Consider the following 20,438-nt stretch of genomic DNA (forward strand, 5'->3'; position numbering starts at 1 on the left):
GCTCCTCACAGTCTTACCAAGTAACTCGGAGTCTATTTTTAATGAGAAAACCACCGTAACAGCATCTGGAGGCAACAGAAGCTGCTTCTACTAGAGGTAAGGTACACAAGGTGTAGCTCGGGCACGCTTCTTGCCCCAGTTGTCTGCAATCTTAAATTCTGGACTTAAATTCGGGCAGCAAATAGCCCTGCAGGTGACACTGCCTTAGCCTCTCTGGGACACAGGAACTCCGGGGGGAAATGTCTCCTCAGCAGGTCTCGAGTTCAAACAGGACCTGGCACAACATGCACCACTGATGGCTGACCAGCGTGTCTGGACTGACTGTGTCCAGGATGCCTGTCACGTCTACTAAGTCGCTTCCTCAGGTAACACAAATTGATACTGAGCTCAAGTGACACTAGACAGCTGTTTCCAAAGACACCTGTCTTTATGTTGTGCACACCTGCATGCATTAGATTAACCGACACAACACACCCAGGAGTGTTCTGGAGTGGCAGAGATGAGTCAATTTTTCAGTACAGCTTACTAGCTAAAATGAAATGTAGCAAAACCAATGCCCATAAACTGGCACCGTTTATAGCAAGACAAATTTGAAAACATTTTAACATCTCAAGCTTATTTTCATTTTTAACAAGTTACATAACTTACCTGCTTTTTGTGGTGCTCAGTAAAATAGTGAAATCTTTCCCTGACCAACCCACCTCTCCACTGCCAGCACAATCAACAACAAAGGAAAGAGTTATCTAATTTTTCTGAGAATGAAGACTGCTGTGCATCTGACTTGATACTAGGACACAAGGTCCTCAGAGCAAGTAAAACAACCCTTCTAATTTAGAGTGAAATGAATTGTCTGGAGCCATGAAAGTAAGATTCACAAGGCTGTTCCACTGAGTAGTAACAACTGTGCAAGTCTTGCTGCAAGCCCATCCCACCTCTGTGTTTAATATAAAGTGCTAGAACATTATAGCACTAGTGCATTATATTACAGTGTGTGTGTATATAATAAATATATATACACTGTAATACTTGCATTACATTACAAAATGAATACAGTTATTTCAAAGGCTAATAAATTTTAAATCTATTTAGGCAAAAACCAACCACATTTAGTAGATTCTGCGCTTCCTTAGCTAATCCAGTTACACTGTTTGTTGTTAAGATGTGAGGCCTCTTGATCCAACATCTGCCAAAATCAGCCTAGGGAAAACAGTCCTGGTTTCTGTAATTACTTGCATGCTCAAACAGTGATTAACTTTACTAATAACATGAACTGGATGTTCATCGAAAACCAGCCATCTGAATTTAGTTTTTGCAGTAAAACAAAAACCTTTAGTTATCACATGCCTTCACCACTTTCCATAAGCTTTTTGCGTTCACAGCAGGTAATAATAAGGAGGAAGAAAATTACCACAGGATATTCTTAACAGTTTTCTTTTACTTATCCCAAAATATAGGGTAGGATTTAGAGTGCACGGTTCCTTCACTGTAAGTACTTTTATAGAAATATTTCAACTTGTATTTTCAAAAGAAATCTAAGTACATTTAAAGCAGCTTCTTCATCTTCCCCAGGAAAACTCATTTTGGCTCTTTTATTTTAGTACTAAAATAAGTTTTTAATTGGGAAAACACATTTCCCTAGTGGATAAAGTGTCCAGAATTACTAATGCCTTGCTGTAAGCAGACTCCTCCATCATGCTGCAGCTTACCAAAACCTACATCTGGTTTTGTTCATCAGAACACATAAAACAAATTTTGGATTACTCTTTAATCCAATGTAACTAATATCAATAGCGGTAAGAAGGCTACGTGAAAGAGCTGCAGTATCAGAATCACTCTTTAGAAGCTTCCAGAACTGTTTTATACATATGCACTGCTGCGTTTGATCAGGTTTCTGAATATATCTCACTGAAGATCTTGCATTATACAACTGGTCCAAATATACTTGAAAATACCAAATTCTGAATCTATTTTTCAGAAAGCAGTCTTAAAAACAAAAACCTAACTACTGCAAATGTTCTGTTGATGTTTGGTTTGTTAGAATGACCTCTATCAACTCATATCAAGAAAAATGCACCAGAAAACTTCATGTAACACATAACCTATCCATATATGAGATGAAGTTTTAGTAACCAGACAGAGTCCAGAAGCAAGCTCTCTCGTATCGCAACTTAAGAGGAACATTCTGAAAACCACTAGTGAAAAATATTAAATCTACGTAATGGTTTATGAGGTAACTTCATTTCATATTAGAGCAATTCTGGTGATTTATCACTTTGGTTCTAAGCACACTGTCATTACTAGTATCATACCCAGCATGGGAGAAAGCATATTATTGTCCTCGCCTCCTGAGTTTAAAAAGACATCAAGTGCTTCTTGGTCAGACATGTCCATTAGGTCCATCTGTTCCAGCATGTCCACATTCACTTCCATGGAAGACATACTGCCAATTGGTTCTGTAGTAAAAATAGTGCAATGAGCAGACTGACAATCAGCTACACAACGTTATTACCTATAAAGGCTTTAATAGCTGCTATAATTGTATGCATTAGTAATAATTAAACCAGATATGGAAGGAGCACACACACATCAGATTGCTCAGCAGCAATCTCAGCCCAAATCCAAAAACTCTCTGTGCCATCTTTGTTGTGAAACTAATGTCCATTAAAGCTTTTGAAAAACTAAACATTTTTAGCAAGAATGTTTATAGCAATAACAGCAGAAATAGGATAAGGTGAGGCTCAGGGACAAACACTGAAATTTTCCATTTTGCAGCACTCCCCTCAACTAAAAGTGTTTTCAGAGGAAAAAAAAAAAAACAACACACATTTAAACACACAATCACTAAGTGTCAATAAACAAGGGATATGGAAACTAGAAATAAGAATTAATAGCGAGCAGTCATTCATCCTCATTCAATCAATCAGTACAACAAGTGACAGCAGTATACAAAGCCTAGGCTGATGCCCAATGTCTTCTCCCAGCATGGGGACTTCACAGCATTAATTATTCAAGCAAACTATTTATTGTTGTCAGTATAAAACTGACAAATCACAAGGGAATTAAATACCTGGGTGAGCATCTTATTCCTTGAATAATAAAGCATACAAACACAGAACAAGAATGTTCGGGGGTTCTCGAGATTTAAGTCCAATTGCTCCATGTGTAATATCAAATATAATTAACAGTTTAATGGTTTATACAAGTTTAACAATTACACTATTAAAAGCCTTCATATTGAACCGACATAAAATTGTGTCACTTGATGGTTTTTTTCTTCCATAAATACCATAGTTTTACATGTACTGTGGGATCAAATTTTTCATAGAAACAATTTATTTTATATGTATGGGTTCTGCATTATACTACAAAGCTGAAATTCAGAAAGGCATGTATCCATCTCTCTCAAACAGAGTAATGCATCCACTAGCAGCAGTGACAATGCTGATTTTTAGCGTGAGTGGGCTATATATACACACACGCACACACACACTCATCAGAAACTAGGAGATGCAAACTCAATTCATTCCTAGACCAAAGGAAATTAAAACTTACATATCCCACTTCTCAGAAGACTGTCCAAGCAACCAATATGGAGCATTCTGCAGATTAGTATTTACAGCACTTGTGCAGAGAAATCAAAATCTTGGATTGTATTCCCTGCTCCAGCATTGCAAATGACAGCAGACCTGGTCTCAGAGCAGGGACAAAATCTCTACATTTTTCCTGCTACACGAATGACGTTATCTCCTGCTTTCTTTCTGGTCCTACAAACCTTTTGGGCCAACAGATGGATACCTCCCCCACAGAAGTGTCTGCAGTCTATGGCATTCTTGTGCTTTAACTAGCAGGGAGATGCCAGACTTGACTCATAATAAGGAGAGCTTAATCTATATTTCTCATGTCCAAATCACATACTCTGCATATTACACAGACAATGTAAGAAGCTACCATCTGGGAACTGTTTTGAAAGACAACACTGACATTTGCCTACACCTTTAAAAATTTTCGGAGGCATGTTCTGCCAGGTGATGATCCCAGGCTTTGGAACCTGAGTGCACAGAAGTGATCACCTCTATCCACATTTTCAAAGATATGGATGCTCTCATGAGCTGCAAAGAGTGCTATTCCAGATGTACCTCAGAGCTTTGCATTTCCTCAGACAACAAGCAGAGAGTCTGATTGATTTTCTAAGGTGTCTAATTCCCCTGGGACCCAAAGGTTGCTTTAAGAGCTTATCTAAATTTTCAGTTCCACCTAGGAAGAATGTAGACATCGCAATGCTTCAGCTATAAACAATTAAACCCATTGCTGGCTGTGACCCCTAAACAACATTCTCTAAGTTGTGAGTTTGTGGATGATACATAAGGTATTTTAAAACTTGCCTCGCCTCTCTGCTATCTGCAAGTATCCTGTAGAGAGGTATTGTTCCATGTCCTGTTGAAAGGCTTCTTCAAAGAATTTCTGACGTTCCTTTAGCTTCATCTGCTGGGTGTGCTCCATATCCAGAACCTTCTGTGCATGTTCAGCATCCAGCTCAGCTGAGCATAAAACAAAAAAAAACCAAACAAAATAAATAAATCATGTGTATCCCCCTGCCTCTCAAAATTTGAAAGCTACAGCTAAGTTCAATAGTGACAGACTGTTGTTACAGACTGTTAACACAGGCTGTTATAAAAAGGAGACTTCTGTGCTTTGCAACTATATTTTAAAACTGACAGGCTAAGAATACTGTATCAGGCAGCATAATCTTAACATTAAAGTGATATAACTATTTATCCTGAGGCAAGATGCAGATTTCTTGAACTGCATAAACTGTAACGCCTGAAAGCACTATCTATCAATAACCAGGATTTCAGAATCAGTTAATGATGCTGCTGCTGCTATTGTACATACCTAACACACACAAAATTAATAATTTGATTGTTTCAGCACATTTTCATCACAATCCATTACTAATACAAGTGGAAAGATGTATATGTATATATGTGTGTATGCATATAGATGCGAATGTCGAGATTCACATATATACGTGTGTGTATGCACATATCTGTGTGAGATGTTCCGGTTTTGTCAGCCTCCAGATAGACTGGGAAAATATCTTGAAGAATATCTTGGATGTAGTGCAGGTGCATATCCAGAGAAGCTGCAGAGGCAGCCTGACTCGACATGAGGTAGGTAAGCAGTACTGTTTTCAATGACAACAGCACACAGTCATCAATAGCAATATATAGGGTCTTTTTTTGTACACAGCTGTGAAGGATGGGCCAGATGATGATGATACTGACACCAAACAAGCAGAGCTAACTGCCATGAAATACTAAGACAGTACCAAACAGAAAAGGCCAGCTTGCATAACTTGTTCAGACATACAGTGACAGCCAAATTTGCTTCTACATATCTAACGCCGGGTCTCCAGTAGTTCCTTATTTCTACAGAGAAACAAGTATTCAGCTGTGTATCAATAGAAGATCTCCTTCCAGCCGTTTGGCTCTACAGGAGTCACTGGGCAGACGATGTACAAAGAAATGAATTGTCGTGTTCAGTGAAGAATAACATCTTCTAGGATAAGATCTTAGCTGTTGAAGTACTAACTGTAGCCAGACTACTACCAGAATATGCTTTAGCAAAAATGCTTTTGGGAGAAATATACAAACGGGAAGTGTTCCCCTCAAAGTTCTCTGTCCATTTGTCCAAACTGGTCTCATGAACTCTCTGCTTACAATAAAAAAAAGAAACTGCTAGCAGAGCAGCTGATAGAAAGGGTGGGGGTGGCAAGAAGAGCTGCTGCTCTGGGCTGTTCTACCCATTAGGGAACGCTCCAACAAGTACTGCTGGGTAAAAAATTCCAAGCTTTCACACATCAGACAGACACAGCTAGAATATGGCATCCATACGGATAAATGCTGAAAGAGCATAACGTTTTCTAGGATAAGCATCATGTCAATCTTCCAGGGAAAATGCTGTATTAATGATATTTTAAAATAAGGAATTAATTAAAAGCATTTACCATAATGGAGTACTATCAAAATCGAAACTATGTTTTATTAAACCAGGAAAAAATATTAAGAGAGCAGTAATTCATCCTGTAGCCTGCATCAAGGTCACAGTCCACACAGAGAAGCAACCAAGCTGTGATCATTGCCAAAAGGAGCTATGAAACTGGACTGACAAACCAAACATCCATTAAACCATCAATAAATAAGCTGAAATCTTTTTCTTAAAGCAAATTTCAGAAGTAAAAGATCAGTGCGTTATAAGGAAAGCACTTTCCTTTAAGTCAACACATCTTTATTATCAATTACACCGCTGTGTACAAGGACTCTGTATTCCCTGGAGCAAGCCCTTCACTACAGTCCTGAATGATAAGCAATTATTTACAGCATTGTGGATGGGGCAGAAATGCTACTCAATTGTAATAATAAAAGCCAGCGGCTCTCACTGACAACAGAAATTTCCTATCTTCTAATATATACTGACAGTTTTGCACTCTATAGTGGATGTTCAGGATATTTTAAACCCCAAAATAGAGACGGTCTCCAAGAAACATATGCGACCGATATAACTTTCCTAGCTCTGAATTATCTTTTTTTTTTTTTTCTTTTGCCTCAGATGTTCTGTTAACTATTGCAACTATCACTGGCCACAGCTAAATGCTAAGTTAGTTGCCTGCTGTACTGACATGCTCCAAAAAACCTCCACACACGCTAGCTGAAGAGCTCCCCTAGGCTTGCTCTCCAAAGTCAGCCGTAGAGGGTTAACATCGGGAACCTCGCTGCATGATTTCACACTCTGCCAGGTAGAATAAAAGCTGCTGCTTGGCTAGGCAAAAACAAACTGCCACACCTGGGGTTTCTGTTTGTTATCAGAAATGTTAAGGATGGCTGCAGCAACAGAAAACAGGTGCATATATATATATATATTTTTTTTTCCCCCACAAAGCTATTCAGAACTACGTTTCCCATAATCCAAGAGTAATTTTTATGTGTTTATAAAATACCGAATAGACCTGGCAAGTCTATTAAGTGCCAGAGCTCTGAGGAAGACAACATCATCCATCATCCATACACCCTCATGCTGCTCCTGTCCACATGTGAATTCTTACAGACATTGCTGAGACCTGACACGCTTTAAATATTATCACATTTTTCCTTTCACCATATAGTTGTACCTTTGAGTTAGTAGCTACATCATTTCTGAAACACGCTGCTGTGTGCACAGGAAAAAAAGGCAGACTACAGCAAAAATGCTCACTTGCAACTCGATGCTGACTTACAGGAGTTGCCATGATAACCCATGTACAAGGCAACTTCAGTTCTGCGCCAGCTATGACCTCTGGGAGAGTGGAACTAAAAAGAGGCAAAATAGTTCTTAAAAACTGGAAACTGAGGTACTGATGTACAGTCTTTGCCCTGTCCCCAGGACCAGCCCGCCGGTACCATTGCAGTGGCCAACCCACAGCTCACCTCCCGTGCGGCCACGGCACGAGGCTCCTCTTGAGGCCACGCAGAGACGGCGCTCTTCCGCCCGACTTCCACTTGCTACAAAACCTTTTTCTCCAAAGTGTACCCACAAGCAGGCAGCTGGGTGTGCCACTGAAGCAGCCCCCAGCCCAAAGAAGCGCACGCAGCCTCACTGAGGTGCCACAGCGCCCTCACCTCCTCTAGCGAGGGGAAGATTTACCTGGCAGATTCGGGGAACACGCTATTTTCCCCCCAACACCTCAGCAGGAGAAAAAGCCACAGTCACCGCTGCTCTCGCCCCTGTAGATCCTACCTCTGCTGGTTAATGGGCCCAGGAAAGCCGTGCCAGCTAATTCCAGTCATTAAAAGGACTGCTCTCTGCTCTTAAAGGCCAAAGGAAAAAATCAGTGCTGGGAGTGTAATTGATTCTCCCTGTAGGTGTCATCCCATTCCCCTCCCAGCAGCCCTTTCTCTACAAAAACCTCACCATATAGCTGTGCAAATAGGCCAAACACTTACAAGTCAAGACAACATTGATGTTTTCTCATCTTAATTTACCTTTCTGACATCCTCTTCATTCAGGAGGCAGGCTAGCCAGACACTGTACTCCTATTACAAGGTTAATTTATTAAAGCCGTGACCTTAAAATAGATTATTTCTTAATGACTTCATAAAACATTTTATTTACAAAAAAAAAGACTATTTCTGGGGAAAAAAAGACAACAAAAAACAACTGTATCTTAAGATTGTACCTTTAAGTTTGACCTAGAGACTAGAAGAATCCAAACTCCAGAGGAGCAAGTCCCAATTGCCTATAACCACATGCCCCAGGTGAAACGGGCACTGTTTTCTGATACCCTTCACGTGCCTGACTGACACATGCTACACATTAGAACTTCTACTGCCATAGTTGAGGCTTTTCTCGAGCAACCAGATAAGGGACTGTTTTATTCTTTAAACTAAGACATCATGCACTGAACATGAGATGTTGGAGTTTAGGATCCTGAGGGGAGAGAGGAGGGAAGACAGCAAGCTTGCTACCCTGGACTTCGGAAGAACAGACTTCAGCCTCTTCAGGGATCTCCTTGGTGCCAGGGGACAAAGCCCTGGAGGGAAGAGGGGCCCAAGAAAGCTGGTTAATATTCAAGGATCACCTCCTCCAAACTCAGGAGCAATGCATCCCAACAAAGAGGAAGTCAGGCAAAAACACCCTGCATGGATGAACAAGGAGCTGCTGGCCAAACTCAAGCAGAAAAAGGAGGCCTACAGAGGGTGGAAGCAAGGGCAGGTGGCCTGGGAGGAATAGAGAGAAATCGTCAGAGCAGCCAGGGATCAGGTTAGGAAAGCCAAAAAGCCCTTTTAGAATTAAACTTGGCCAGGGATGTCAAGGGCAAGAAGAAAGGCTTCTATAGGTACGTCAGTGATAAAAGGAAGACCAGGGAAATTGTGCGCCCTCTCCGGAAGGAAACAGGAGACCTCGCTACCTGAGATATGGAGAAGGCTAAGGTACTCAGTGACTTTTTTTGCCTCAGTCTTCACTGGCAAGCCCTCTAGCCACACCACCCAACTCGCAGAAGGCAAGGGCAGGGACTGGGAGAATGAAGAACTGCCGTGTGTAGGAGGAGATCAGGTTCAAGACCATCTAAGGAACCTAAGGGTGCAGAGCTGGTATTGTTCAACCTGGTGAAGAGAAGGCTCCAGGCAGACCTTACAGTGGCCTTCCAGTACCTAAAGGGGGACTATAGGAAAGCTGCGGAGGGACTCTTTGTCAGGGAGTGCAGTGATAAGACAAGGGGTAATGGCTTTAAACTGAAAGAGGGTAGATTTAGATTAGATATAAGGAAGAAATTCTTTACTCAGAGGGGGTGAGGCACTGGCACAGGTTGCCCAGAGAAGCTGTGGATGCCCCATCCCTGGAGGTGCTCAAGGCCAGGCTGGATGGGGCTTTGGGCAGCCTGGTCTGGTGGGAGGTGTCCCTGCCCATGGCAAGGGGGTTGGCACAGGGTGATCCCTTCCAGCCCAAACCATTCTGTGACTTTCCAGTTATACAAACATGTTTCCTGAATAATTATGGCTACAAATAAACCAAATTAGAAGAATGACTACAAAAAAAGCAGCAATTGGAAACACTGTTTTGAGATTGCTAACACATCCCCTAGACCTGACGTGAAAGTGAAAGATGTCAAGCTGTCCAAACAGATGGCTTTTGGTGCTTTTATACTGTTAATCCAATCAGTTTACTTCCCCTCCATTAACATACTACATTATAGTTCTCTTGTGAACTGGAATCGATAAATGTATCTGTTCTAAAGAGGGAAAGATACGGAATAATACAAAAACTGGAACTTGAACTAAGTGCCCTTTTTTCCACCTCTGCAGTTCATCTGCTTTTTTGTTAGCTCATTCAACCTTAAAATAAATACATAATAATACAAAATAAATACATAATAATGCATACATAAAATGTATGCAAGTACTTTTCTTAGGGAGTTTTGCTGTCAGTAAACATATCAAAGTTTCAGGTAGCTCTTCACTGAACTCACTCCAGGTTTTTGATGTTTCTCCACTACTGGGTAGGGACGTGTGGGCAAAACTGGACACAGCATCTGGACGTAGTCAGAGAGCGTTGAGCAGGGGAGGATAATCCCTTACCTTGCTCTCCTGGCCGTGCTCCTGCTCCTACAGCCCAGGATGCTGTGGCCTCCCCTGATGCCAGGCATGCTGCTGGCTGATGCCCAGGGGGCTGCCCAGTGCACCCCAGGGCCTTTCTGCAGAGCTGCTCCCCACCCTGTCAATCCCCAGCCTCTCTCACTGCCAGTGCTTCTCCTGCCCAGCTGCAGGGCTTTGCTTTTGTACCTCTTGAACATCTGGAGGCTCCTGTCAGCCTGATCCTCCAGCCTCCCTCAGGCCCTCTGGGTGCCCTCCATCACCTCCTCCAGGAAAGAACGGTGCTCTGGTCATTACCAGCATCCCGGTGGAGTATGGTCCATTAACTGCCACCCCCTAAGCCAGCCAGCCAAACAGCTATTTACCCCTCTTACTGCCCATCCATCCAGTCTGTAACTTCACAATTTGCCTACAAGAATACTGTGTGAGACTGTCAAGACTTGTATACTCCCACCATTAGGAAGTTGGCTGTTCACAGAACAGCTGAAAACCTTCAAACATCGGAATGATGAAAACATAAAAACAGACAACAGATGACAGCCAAATAACTTTTCAAGTACACTACAACTGGGTAATATAGGCTTACATCTGCCTCATTATTTAACCTCTTAAGTACAGTATAAAAACAAGACGAGATGCTGGAGAGTGCCTCAAATAATACAGGTTTTCTCAAAAATGTTTGAGTTATTCCTGATGGAATTTAGAAAACACTTTGCTAATATGAGGAAGGAAGTTCACCAGATCACTCTTGCTCTACACTTTGCTGAGAAGCAGTGGGGAAACTGAAAAAAAAGGATATAGGTACAAAAAGTCTTTCTGATCCAAGTATGAAAGAAAACAAAATAAGAGAAGACTAAAAGATGTAATTGTTTTAAAACTCTGATTCAACAGTTTATTTGCAAAGTAAAAAATTTCTCTTTCAAGTGCACATTCAAATAACTGCAAACCAAAAATTAAGTCCTGACTGACTTGCTACTGAAGTCAGGTTTTTGCTAGAGTGCAGTGACACAGGATTTTGCTTCAGTCAGTGAAGTCTCCAAAATGTCATCTCTACTGGAAAAATACACATAGTTCCAAACCAGATTTATTCTCTTGAAATCCTTTCATGAAGAAATATTCTACTAAAATCAAGATTACTAAAAGAAATTTTGTTAAAAGATGAGCTATTAAAAATGATTGCATTCCTTGAGAATTTTTAACTAGTGTTTTTATAGATTGCATCAGAATACGGAAATGCTATTTAGCCCAGAAATAATCCAGTCAAGAGGGGAAGCAGAGATTTCACCAGTGCAGAGGAATTATTATTTAAGTTACCCATTAAGCAGTTTCAGTAAGTTGGCTTACCTTGAAAGCTCCTTCTAAATAAACAAATTGCTTACTTGAGATCCTTCAAAAATACAGAGTAAGCCTCAATAAATATCAGAACAAACTACTGAAAATAACTGCATACATATGTCAAGATTCCAGTTATTAAAACAGCACCTGGAGGAAAAAGCAGCTTCCGACCAACACAACAGGAAACACAACTTGGGAAAAGGTTTCGATGTAACTCCAAACCTTATCTGGCTACCAGGAAATCATTATAATTAAGAGATACTAAAAATACGCCCTACCGAACAGCACAAATCGGGTTCTAAAAATGTAACTACATCTAGGATTAAAAAATTTTTAAAAAGAAAAAAATCACACAAACTTTATAACCATATGCTTCCCATGGTGTGAAAAGAATATTAGAGCTTGACAGTATTAGGATTGTGCAGGTCAGGTGAGCAAAAGGTTATCACATTTACATTTATTTCACTTTCACGTTTTTCCTAGCTCTCTCCTACTTTGTAAAGCCTTGAAAGCATGAAGTGACCTTTCTGATGCAGACCCGGGGCTTGCTTACTGCAGATGAGGATACACCTGAGCTAGGGAGAGACTGCACCCAGTTAACAAAGGTTTGGGGTTGTTTTGTTTTTTAACCAGTTAATACGACCCACACAGTCAACTCATGGGTTCAGTCAAGTCTACAGCATCAACAGTTAAAGATGCCTGCCTTATATATCAAAGCATAAATCCTGCCTTGCCCAACTCTACTTTTTGCAATAAAACAAACAAAACATCCTACAAGGAAATAGCACCCATACGGCACATCATATCCTTTGAATTGCTTTCACCTTTCTTTATTTTCTGCAAGTTAATAAATACACCAGGTTGAGGACTCCTCTGTGAAGTGGTGTACAGCAGCATAACAGACTATTGCCTTAGAACCTGATCTACCGTCATTCAGAAACTGTAAGAATCCTTTTGGACATTTTACTTTTCATAAAAATATCCTGAAACCTGAGTGTATTTGCCTACTTCTCAATTAAGAGAAGTAATTAACTTAAGAGCAGACCAATTTTCATGTCTGAAAATGTGATAGTCACTAATAATTTTAGAATTTTTAAAATTGGTTTTAACTACAGGCAAAGTCATCATGGACATACGGTGCTACAGCACATTGCTTTTTTGGATATCCATGCTTGCTTTGGTATTTTTCTGCCTTTGGATGTTCAAGCACAAGTCTCACAAACGGTGGGAAAGTTACAGCAAAAGCTTTAGGTAGGGCAAATTCTCTCCTCCAGGCTCACACCTGACTTTCTTCTGGCTAACAAATCTACAATCCAGAATTTTTCAGTTTTGTAGCCCAACTTCATTTATAGTCCCAAGCACACTAAGTGACAACATCTGTCTTTCTAGAAGCCAGTATTTAGCAACATGATTTCTGTGGGATGCAAGTCCCAAGAACCCTCCTCAACTTGCACCAGGACAGGCTCTGGTAGGAAGAAGGTCTTCCAAGTTCCCCGTTCATCCTTTAGTCAGATTTCTACCAAGTGAAAGAGAAGAAAAGGTGACAAGGGAAGGAGAACATTGAACAGAATCTCCCTAGTATAAGAAACAATTCCAAAATAAATAAACTGGAAAGCATCTGAGCTCATGTGCTTCTTTCCTGCCTCCCTATAAATAGACTATTTATGATACTGTAAGAACAACAATTGTTAGTAAACTGCCAAGTATTTGTTTTCAGTATAAATTATCTTGACACGTATCTTCAGTATGCATAGGTTGATTTCTGAAGACAACCTGACTTTAAAATCTAGCCACACATTACAGAGAAATCCCACTTGTACAGAAATTGTACTTTCAAATAGTTCAAATGACTCAGCACTAGCCTGCTGTCATGAACAGTTATTTATTGTATACACTCTCAAATTACTGTTTCTTTTGTCTCACCTCAAAATACCCATTCTAAAATAGAAAAAGTAATCAATAGGAAATCTGAAACCAAAGCACTTAAAATAGAAACCACAGAACTGCAATATTCTATTCGGGTTTGTGAAAGTCCATGAAACTGTCCCAGCTGAGATTAATAATATTCCATCATCCAAGTACAAATTGATCTATTGAACAGTTCAATTGCTATTTTCCATTCCAGAAAGGTAACCATCTCCGCTTTGGAACTGTAAAGGTCTAAAATAAAGATAGGCAAATAGTTTCTGCTACTACAAGAGTAGTGCTAATCTTAACATTTGCGCATCCCTGAGATATTTGCCTCTAGATCAAATTATATGCATGCATAGACACATAAATAAAGTATGAGAAACTGTTTTGCTGTCTCTACACATTGTGCACATGCTGAAAATATGGGCTCCACAACATGGCAAATCAGCTGGCAGGTATCAGCTTTTATTTGTCCTTAAGAATAACACCAAGTCCCAGACTCCTGTTTTGGTGAAACTCTTTTCCACCCAAACTACAACCATCCTCAGAAATATAGACTAGCATGAAAATGCCATTTGGTGCTCAACTAAATCTTGCCCCAGAAAACTGAAGGTGAACGCATTTTTGTGCTATTGCCTATTAACTAGAACAAAACGAGAGTTTCACTCCAGATTGTATTTTCAGAATAACTAGTTTTTATGATCTGAACATGAAGTTTACACCTCCCTCTCCAGGGGGAGGCGTAGAGCCTGCCAAAGAATAGATGCTACATGCTTCAGGGCCAAAAGGAACGAGCTGTGGATTCACAGTCTCAGTATGTTTCAATCTAATCTGATCTACTTTACACCAGATAATGTTATCTTATTTCTTTCTAGGCTTTTCTGGACAGAAAACCCACCAAAACAATAGAAGAAAATGTATTTACATTGCAAAGAATCCAATGCTTATGGAAAGTTCGAAGCTTTTGTGTTTTTCTATTTTCCCTGTACACAGACCAGATTTGTTGAACTAATTGCTCTGATGAGGCTGTCTGATGGACAGATACAGCCCTCAATACCCCCAGATTCTTTGTTAAAGCTCTCAGAACAAACCCTCAAACTCCATTCTGAAGTAATTTCCAGGTAGAAGGGAACGCATTGAAGGAACCCTTCCCAGGCAGCAGCTTTATCTCTTCAGTTTTTAGAAGACAACTGGAGACACTTCACTGACCTTAACTTTTGAAATTCAAAATCCAGTTTTCAATGGACATAGTCAGCTATGTCTTCATACAAGCCCGGAAACTGAAAAGTGTCCTACTATTCATCAGTGCTAGCACAGACCGCTCGCTTTGGTTAACAGTGACACATTTCAGACTCAAAGAGGGCTATTGCTTTTGGTTTTTTTAAGGCACACTTCAAAAGAAATGTTAAATTAACATAAGCAATGTCTGCTTAATCAGAAACAGAAAAGACAAAAAACCTTCCTTTCACAAAAAAATACACAACCATTGGAAAGAGAAATTGATTGTTTCATCTCTTCCACATGATATGGAATTCAATATGCATTATGCAAACTATATTTCATAACAAATCTGCTCTACAAATGTGTGGCAAGTAACCATGATGAAATGTCTACGTCCATCAGAACTCTGGAAACATTTTTTTTTCAATAGTGAAGGAGATGATTTGGTATACTCAAGTTATAGTCAATGTATTTGATGCTGGAAATCATTCTAAATCATCAGTCTGCTTTCATCTGAAGCCATCATAAAAGTAGAGTTCCGAAAGCACAGAGCCTGGGAGTGCGACTGCAGTCAATCAGCTGTATAACATATTACTCACTCATCAGCAGTGATTTTATATTAGTGTTAAGAACACTATGGCCTTGCTCTAAAACTTAAGTGGGGCTGTCACTTTAACGGAGCCTAAATTCCACATTTTCAAACAACAAATACATCCCTTATTTCAACAAAAAACAGCCAATAAAACCACTCTATTCCTCAATTCCAGTTTGTTTATGTGTCAAAATTTCATATGCAGTAATTTTTTTTTAAAGACCATTCTAAGCCAATCATTTTATCAGTAGCAGACAGAATACTTCAAGCATTTATTTTTTCTCGATGACTTAGTCTATTTTCTCTTTTTCTGTCAAAGCAATTTCTCCAACACAAGAAAAAAAAACCTGCTACTCATTTATACTGCTACTGCTATTCTCTTAGAAGTCAAGAAGGAAAAGGACCATTAGATTACAAATCCAGTCCAGTTCAAAACTGTTCAGTGAATGTCCCAAAATGTATCACACTGGAGAAAACCTTTAGAGATCCTAGTGGTGACCAAACTCTTGTGTTTTGATGCAATTAGCAAAAGGAGACCATTCATGCTAACAAACTAGTATCTAGGATCATTTCAACAGGTTCTACAAAGTAGTATGAGAGGGCACTAATTTGCTGACAGCTATTGGAAATGCTTTACCAGTTGAGGAATTTTAAAATACCCACTGTCCTGAGTTCATTATACATGGACTATCAGTTTTGACAGGCCAGCTTATTTGTTTTTTAAAAAAGCCCTATTAATTTTCAAATACAAAACAAAGATGTCGTCATTCTCATTAAAACTGAACACGCAATGGTGCTATATGCTAGTAAAATTAATTTGCAACATTAGCAATGCCACGTCTTTTCCAGACTTTTTGTAATTTTTACAAGAGCATTATTCAAACTACTTTACAATATTCTCTAAAGCTTACAAAACTGTTGTTCAGGTAATGTGTTGCTGTTAAATTCAGCCAAATGGACAAAAACAACTTTACGGGCACAAGAGAAGAAGGAGAACCCAAACAAAAACTGTACTAATTTCAATTCTTAAGAAACAATGTGGCTGAACATAAAGCAGTATTTTCAGAATACGTGACTATTTCCATGGTTAAAATTTCTCATTTTCTACTAAGGAAAGGTATTATGTAACAAGACATAGAGCATCATATGATAAGGGCAGAAATATCCACTAGTGTGCTTTTTCCACTGAAATTTTTTATTTTTGAAAAACAGAACGGCTTGAGTGAAAAAGAGTTTAGTTAACTCTTAATCACAATCACGCCCTAAAGCAATTTTCAGTATGTCAGTTCTAACAAAAGGATATTGAACTTCAAAATTTTAAACTTTTTTCCACACGTCTAGTTTTCACATATTAGAAACCATGCCACTTGCTTCTTCATTTTATTTTGTACAGAATAAAAAATGGTCCATATCTCAGAAATAAAAGATATAAAGAAAATAAATAAATAAAAGAAATAAAAGATTTAACAAAAAAAGAAACCCAGACAAAACTTCCAGCTTGCAAAATCCTAGCTGTCTTTGAACAGCTCAGTTGCAAGAATAAATTCTTCTGATGATCTTGAAAAAACATATTTTTTAAGATAAGTATTTTTGGAGAAGAAAAAAGAGTCTTGAAAGGTGATCTGCTACCACTGGTTTGACAACTTACTTGTGTGCTGCTTTCTAGAATTGTTCTAAATTTTTCAAATATTGCAATTTTAAATATTAAAGGAGGAATAAAGGTCTTCCTTACAGATAATGTCAAAGCACTTCCATAATTTTACTGCTCATTCAGAAAAGCTTCTGCAATTTTGCCATGTCTATTTTTTAAAGACATTTAAGGACAAACCTTGAAGAGCAACCCATAAAGGCGGTTGGGGAACAAAACCCTACCTTCCTTACAGTGACTAAATTAAGAGAGAAGAGTGTGGAGGGCTTGCTTTTATCATACTGTTTGACCTCTGAAGAATGTCTCATGCTTTAAGTCTTCCAGGATTTCAGTATTCCAAACGGTAACTAATATTTGCTATTAATAGAAAGGGAAACTACCAGGTCAGAACATATCACTAGTTTTCAAATTTTTACTCTGAAATCATTCAAGTTTTTACCACACTTCTTTTTAAAGACAATCAGACTAAACTAGTGCATGAACGTTGGCAAAACCAAGGTAGACCATCACTCCCCAAAAGATTAAACCTGATTTTAGAGTTGTATATCAAATTGGTAGCACCACACCAAGGAAACACTTGCAGCTAGGTATAAAAACGTATTTCCTGGACCAAACAATTCTGAAGAACAAACCTTTCTGGTGTTTTTTGTTTGTTTGCTTTTAAAGAGCATCAAGTCCCCCCTGTCCTCCTGCAGCTGGCATACAATGGACGCCAGGTGTAGAAGCAATAGACACCACATTGTCAGCTCCAGCTACAACCACAACAGCAACTGTGTTCAGCCTTGATGCATGGCAAAACTATTTTTGCATTTTAGCCATTAATTCCTCAATGGCAGCATCAGGCATGAAATCAGTGTAACCTGAACCTGTGTTCATATCAGTTTGGCTTGCAGTAACAGACAAATTGATTTCCAAAGTATGCCATTTAAATCAAACTGATTTAAGTGACTGCAAATTTATTTTCAAGTATTGTACTAAACTGGTTTAAAGACATTGCTCAAAAACTGGCAGGTCTTCAAATGTATTCAAGATCTCAGATTTTATGCCTTCGGATTAGCAGATTGATCAATTGAGATTATAGATTAATTTATTGGTCTGAAATACAGCTAGGCAAGCTTCACTAGTTAGCATAACTAAGTAACTAGGTCATCTGTATCCTCACAAAAAAGAGCATAATTGACAGGTAAGTCTTTTTCGTTATTTAATGTTCGGTTTTACACCTTCTTCTTACGAGGAGAAATAATTATCTCTGAAGCAGTATTAGACTTCCTAGGTCTATCAGTTGCTTAGCCCAATACCTCTACATATACATAACAAAACGGGAGACACCCAAACAGCAAACTGGAGAGAGACTGCAGCAGATGCGTGATGTTACTAATGCATCAGTGGAGCAGGGGACAAGAGAGAAAAAATATGAAAGGAAAGAAGATCCAAAGTAAGAGAAATGAAGACGGAGCAGGGGAGGAGGGGAAGGGCAGCTGACAGCTCAGATTGCTGAACAAAGCTAATAAATAAAACATGACCCTTTACGCTGGGTTTCTCCAGTCTGGTAGAGATTTAAAAAGTTGTGAGGAGAGAAACAGTCCTAACCAGGAGAAAGAGCCTTAAAAGAGAGGCCCAGGCTGCTTTGTTTTATTAAACCCAAACACTAAGAATAAAATCCACTGCAACAGAATTGGCTACCAAAGAAATCCACACTACTGAAACTAATGTACCGGGCAAAAATAAAAACCAAGGAGCACCAGGAGCAATTACAAATGAGTGAGAAAGCACACACGGAGTGACCAGTAATTGCTAGAGCCTATACCTATAGTAAAAATGACCTGACAGATATCTGACACCTAGGATACAGTATCTTATTCAGGCAAACAAAGAAAAGCCACGGAAAAGATGCATAGACGTCAAAGTGACAGTCAGGAGTGAATAAAAGCAGAAATTCAGGAAGCTGATAAAAGCACTTGCAAGGGGGAAGGGAAGAAGGAAAGGGCTGACTGAAGAGGGAAGTCAGTGTAATTAGGACTGTGAAACCTGTAAAATTCACTTCCTATGAGATCAGTCATTTCAACATGAACAGCTATTTGAAATCTCTCCCCCCACCTTCTCTTCTTCCAGTGCATGGAGAGCACGTAAGTCTTCAACATCTCCTGACATATCTCGGGACAGCAGGTGCTTATTTGTGCCTGGGCTGTGATACAGTATGAAATGCAGAATTAATTCCTCTGGCATCTGTATCAATTAAGTTCTGCCATTATAGGCAGTTTAAAAACCTTAATCTTCAGGCCAACTAAAAATATACAATAATTTATAATCTTTTCCTTAACTTCTGAATATGCCCTAATTTCATTTTCCGTTTTATTCTTTAGAATAATTTATCAGTAATAAGTCACGAGTACATTAAACCCCACAAAATGCAGGCAACATTTACTTCATAGTGTAAGCATGCAGTTGATTTCTGAAAAAGTTCAGTTTCTTAACCTCTAGTCTATTTCTCTAAACAGCACATCTCTGCACTAGGTGATTTGTAGCTTTTCTCAGTTTTAACACAATGAAACTCACATGCTATACCTGGATAAGGGGTACAGCCACACATACCTGCAACAATTCAAACAGCCCCTACATAACTGCAAAATGATTCTGAAAAAGAAAACAGAAATGCTGATTTTTAAAGCATTAAGATAAACCCCAAGTAGAGGTGTACTGATCCAACTTTTGCTTACTTTCATATCTAAGCTTATATAATGTACCTCTCATTTAAAAGCTGAATATCAACTAATTTTAAAGGAGGGTATCAGTAGAGCACAATATGGCCTTTATTAAATATGAATTATTTGTTCACAACACATTCAGCATGACAACAGAAAAGCAATGCCTTTAGGCCACCATTACGTCTGCCCTGTTTCCTTTCCTTTCTTCCTGTCTCCACACATCTGCTTTGTCAGCCCCAACAGCATCTATATCACATGGGCAAAGAGATTTGTTCCGTCCTTTACAGAGCAACCAACAGTAATTTTACTTGATACTAACACAGAAACAAAATTATGATGTTTAAGACTTAACCTTTCAACAGAGACAGAGGCAGAATACTTGTCACATCCTAGCTGCTGCTGTACCCACCAACAGATGATACCGCATTCAATTTCACTGGCTTCACACAGGGAAAATTTAGCTCATTGTCATGAAAACCAAAATTTATTTTTTAAATAAAAGATTAAATGTGATGGAAGTGGGTTACAAACAATATTATGGGATCTGAATGTTTGATGCACAGACTTTTGGATTTTTTTTTTTTTAATACAAACGATGCAGGTAAGACAGGATAGCAAAGGGCAGTTGAAGAACAAACTCTTTGCAATATTTTAACCCAGATCTCATGATCTGGGTTCAAATGACCTTATCCGTCCCAGAGCTTTGCTACCAATAGATCTTTTGAACGTGGAAAACATCACAGCTATAAGGTCTTCCAAGAGAAACAAACCAGAGACAGCATCTATTGCATGTACCGCCCTCAATATCGGTTCCTGAATAGGCTGGAAATTATAAACAAGGATTGAGCTGGTGCAGCGGTGGGAAGCAACCACTGAATATGTGGGGGCATTCCTCTTCT

General features: G+C 39.2%; 1 protein-coding gene across 2 annotated transcripts in view; it reads right to left on the minus strand.

Annotated features, from left to right (window-relative positions):
- DTNBP1 (dystrobrevin binding protein 1) overlaps positions 1-20,438 on the minus strand; it is a 72,863-nt gene that overhangs the window by 3,499 nt on the left and 48,926 nt on the right. For both annotated transcript variants that reach the window (XM_035549640.2, XM_035549641.2), the window contains exons 8-9: positions 4,383-4,538; positions 2,310-2,453 (exon numbers count right to left, since the gene is read on the minus strand). In XM_035549640.2, the coding sequence (XP_035405533.1) occupies positions 2,310-2,453; positions 4,383-4,538 (300 nt within the window). The remainder of the gene's footprint in view (positions 1-2,309; positions 2,454-4,382; positions 4,539-20,438) is intronic.

The sequence above is a fragment of the Cygnus atratus genome, chromosome 2, assembly GCF_013377495.2.
Source record: "Cygnus atratus isolate AKBS03 ecotype Queensland, Australia chromosome 2, CAtr_DNAZoo_HiC_assembly, whole genome shotgun sequence".
In the NCBI taxonomy this organism is placed as follows: Eukaryota; Metazoa; Chordata; class Aves; order Anseriformes; family Anatidae; genus Cygnus; species Cygnus atratus.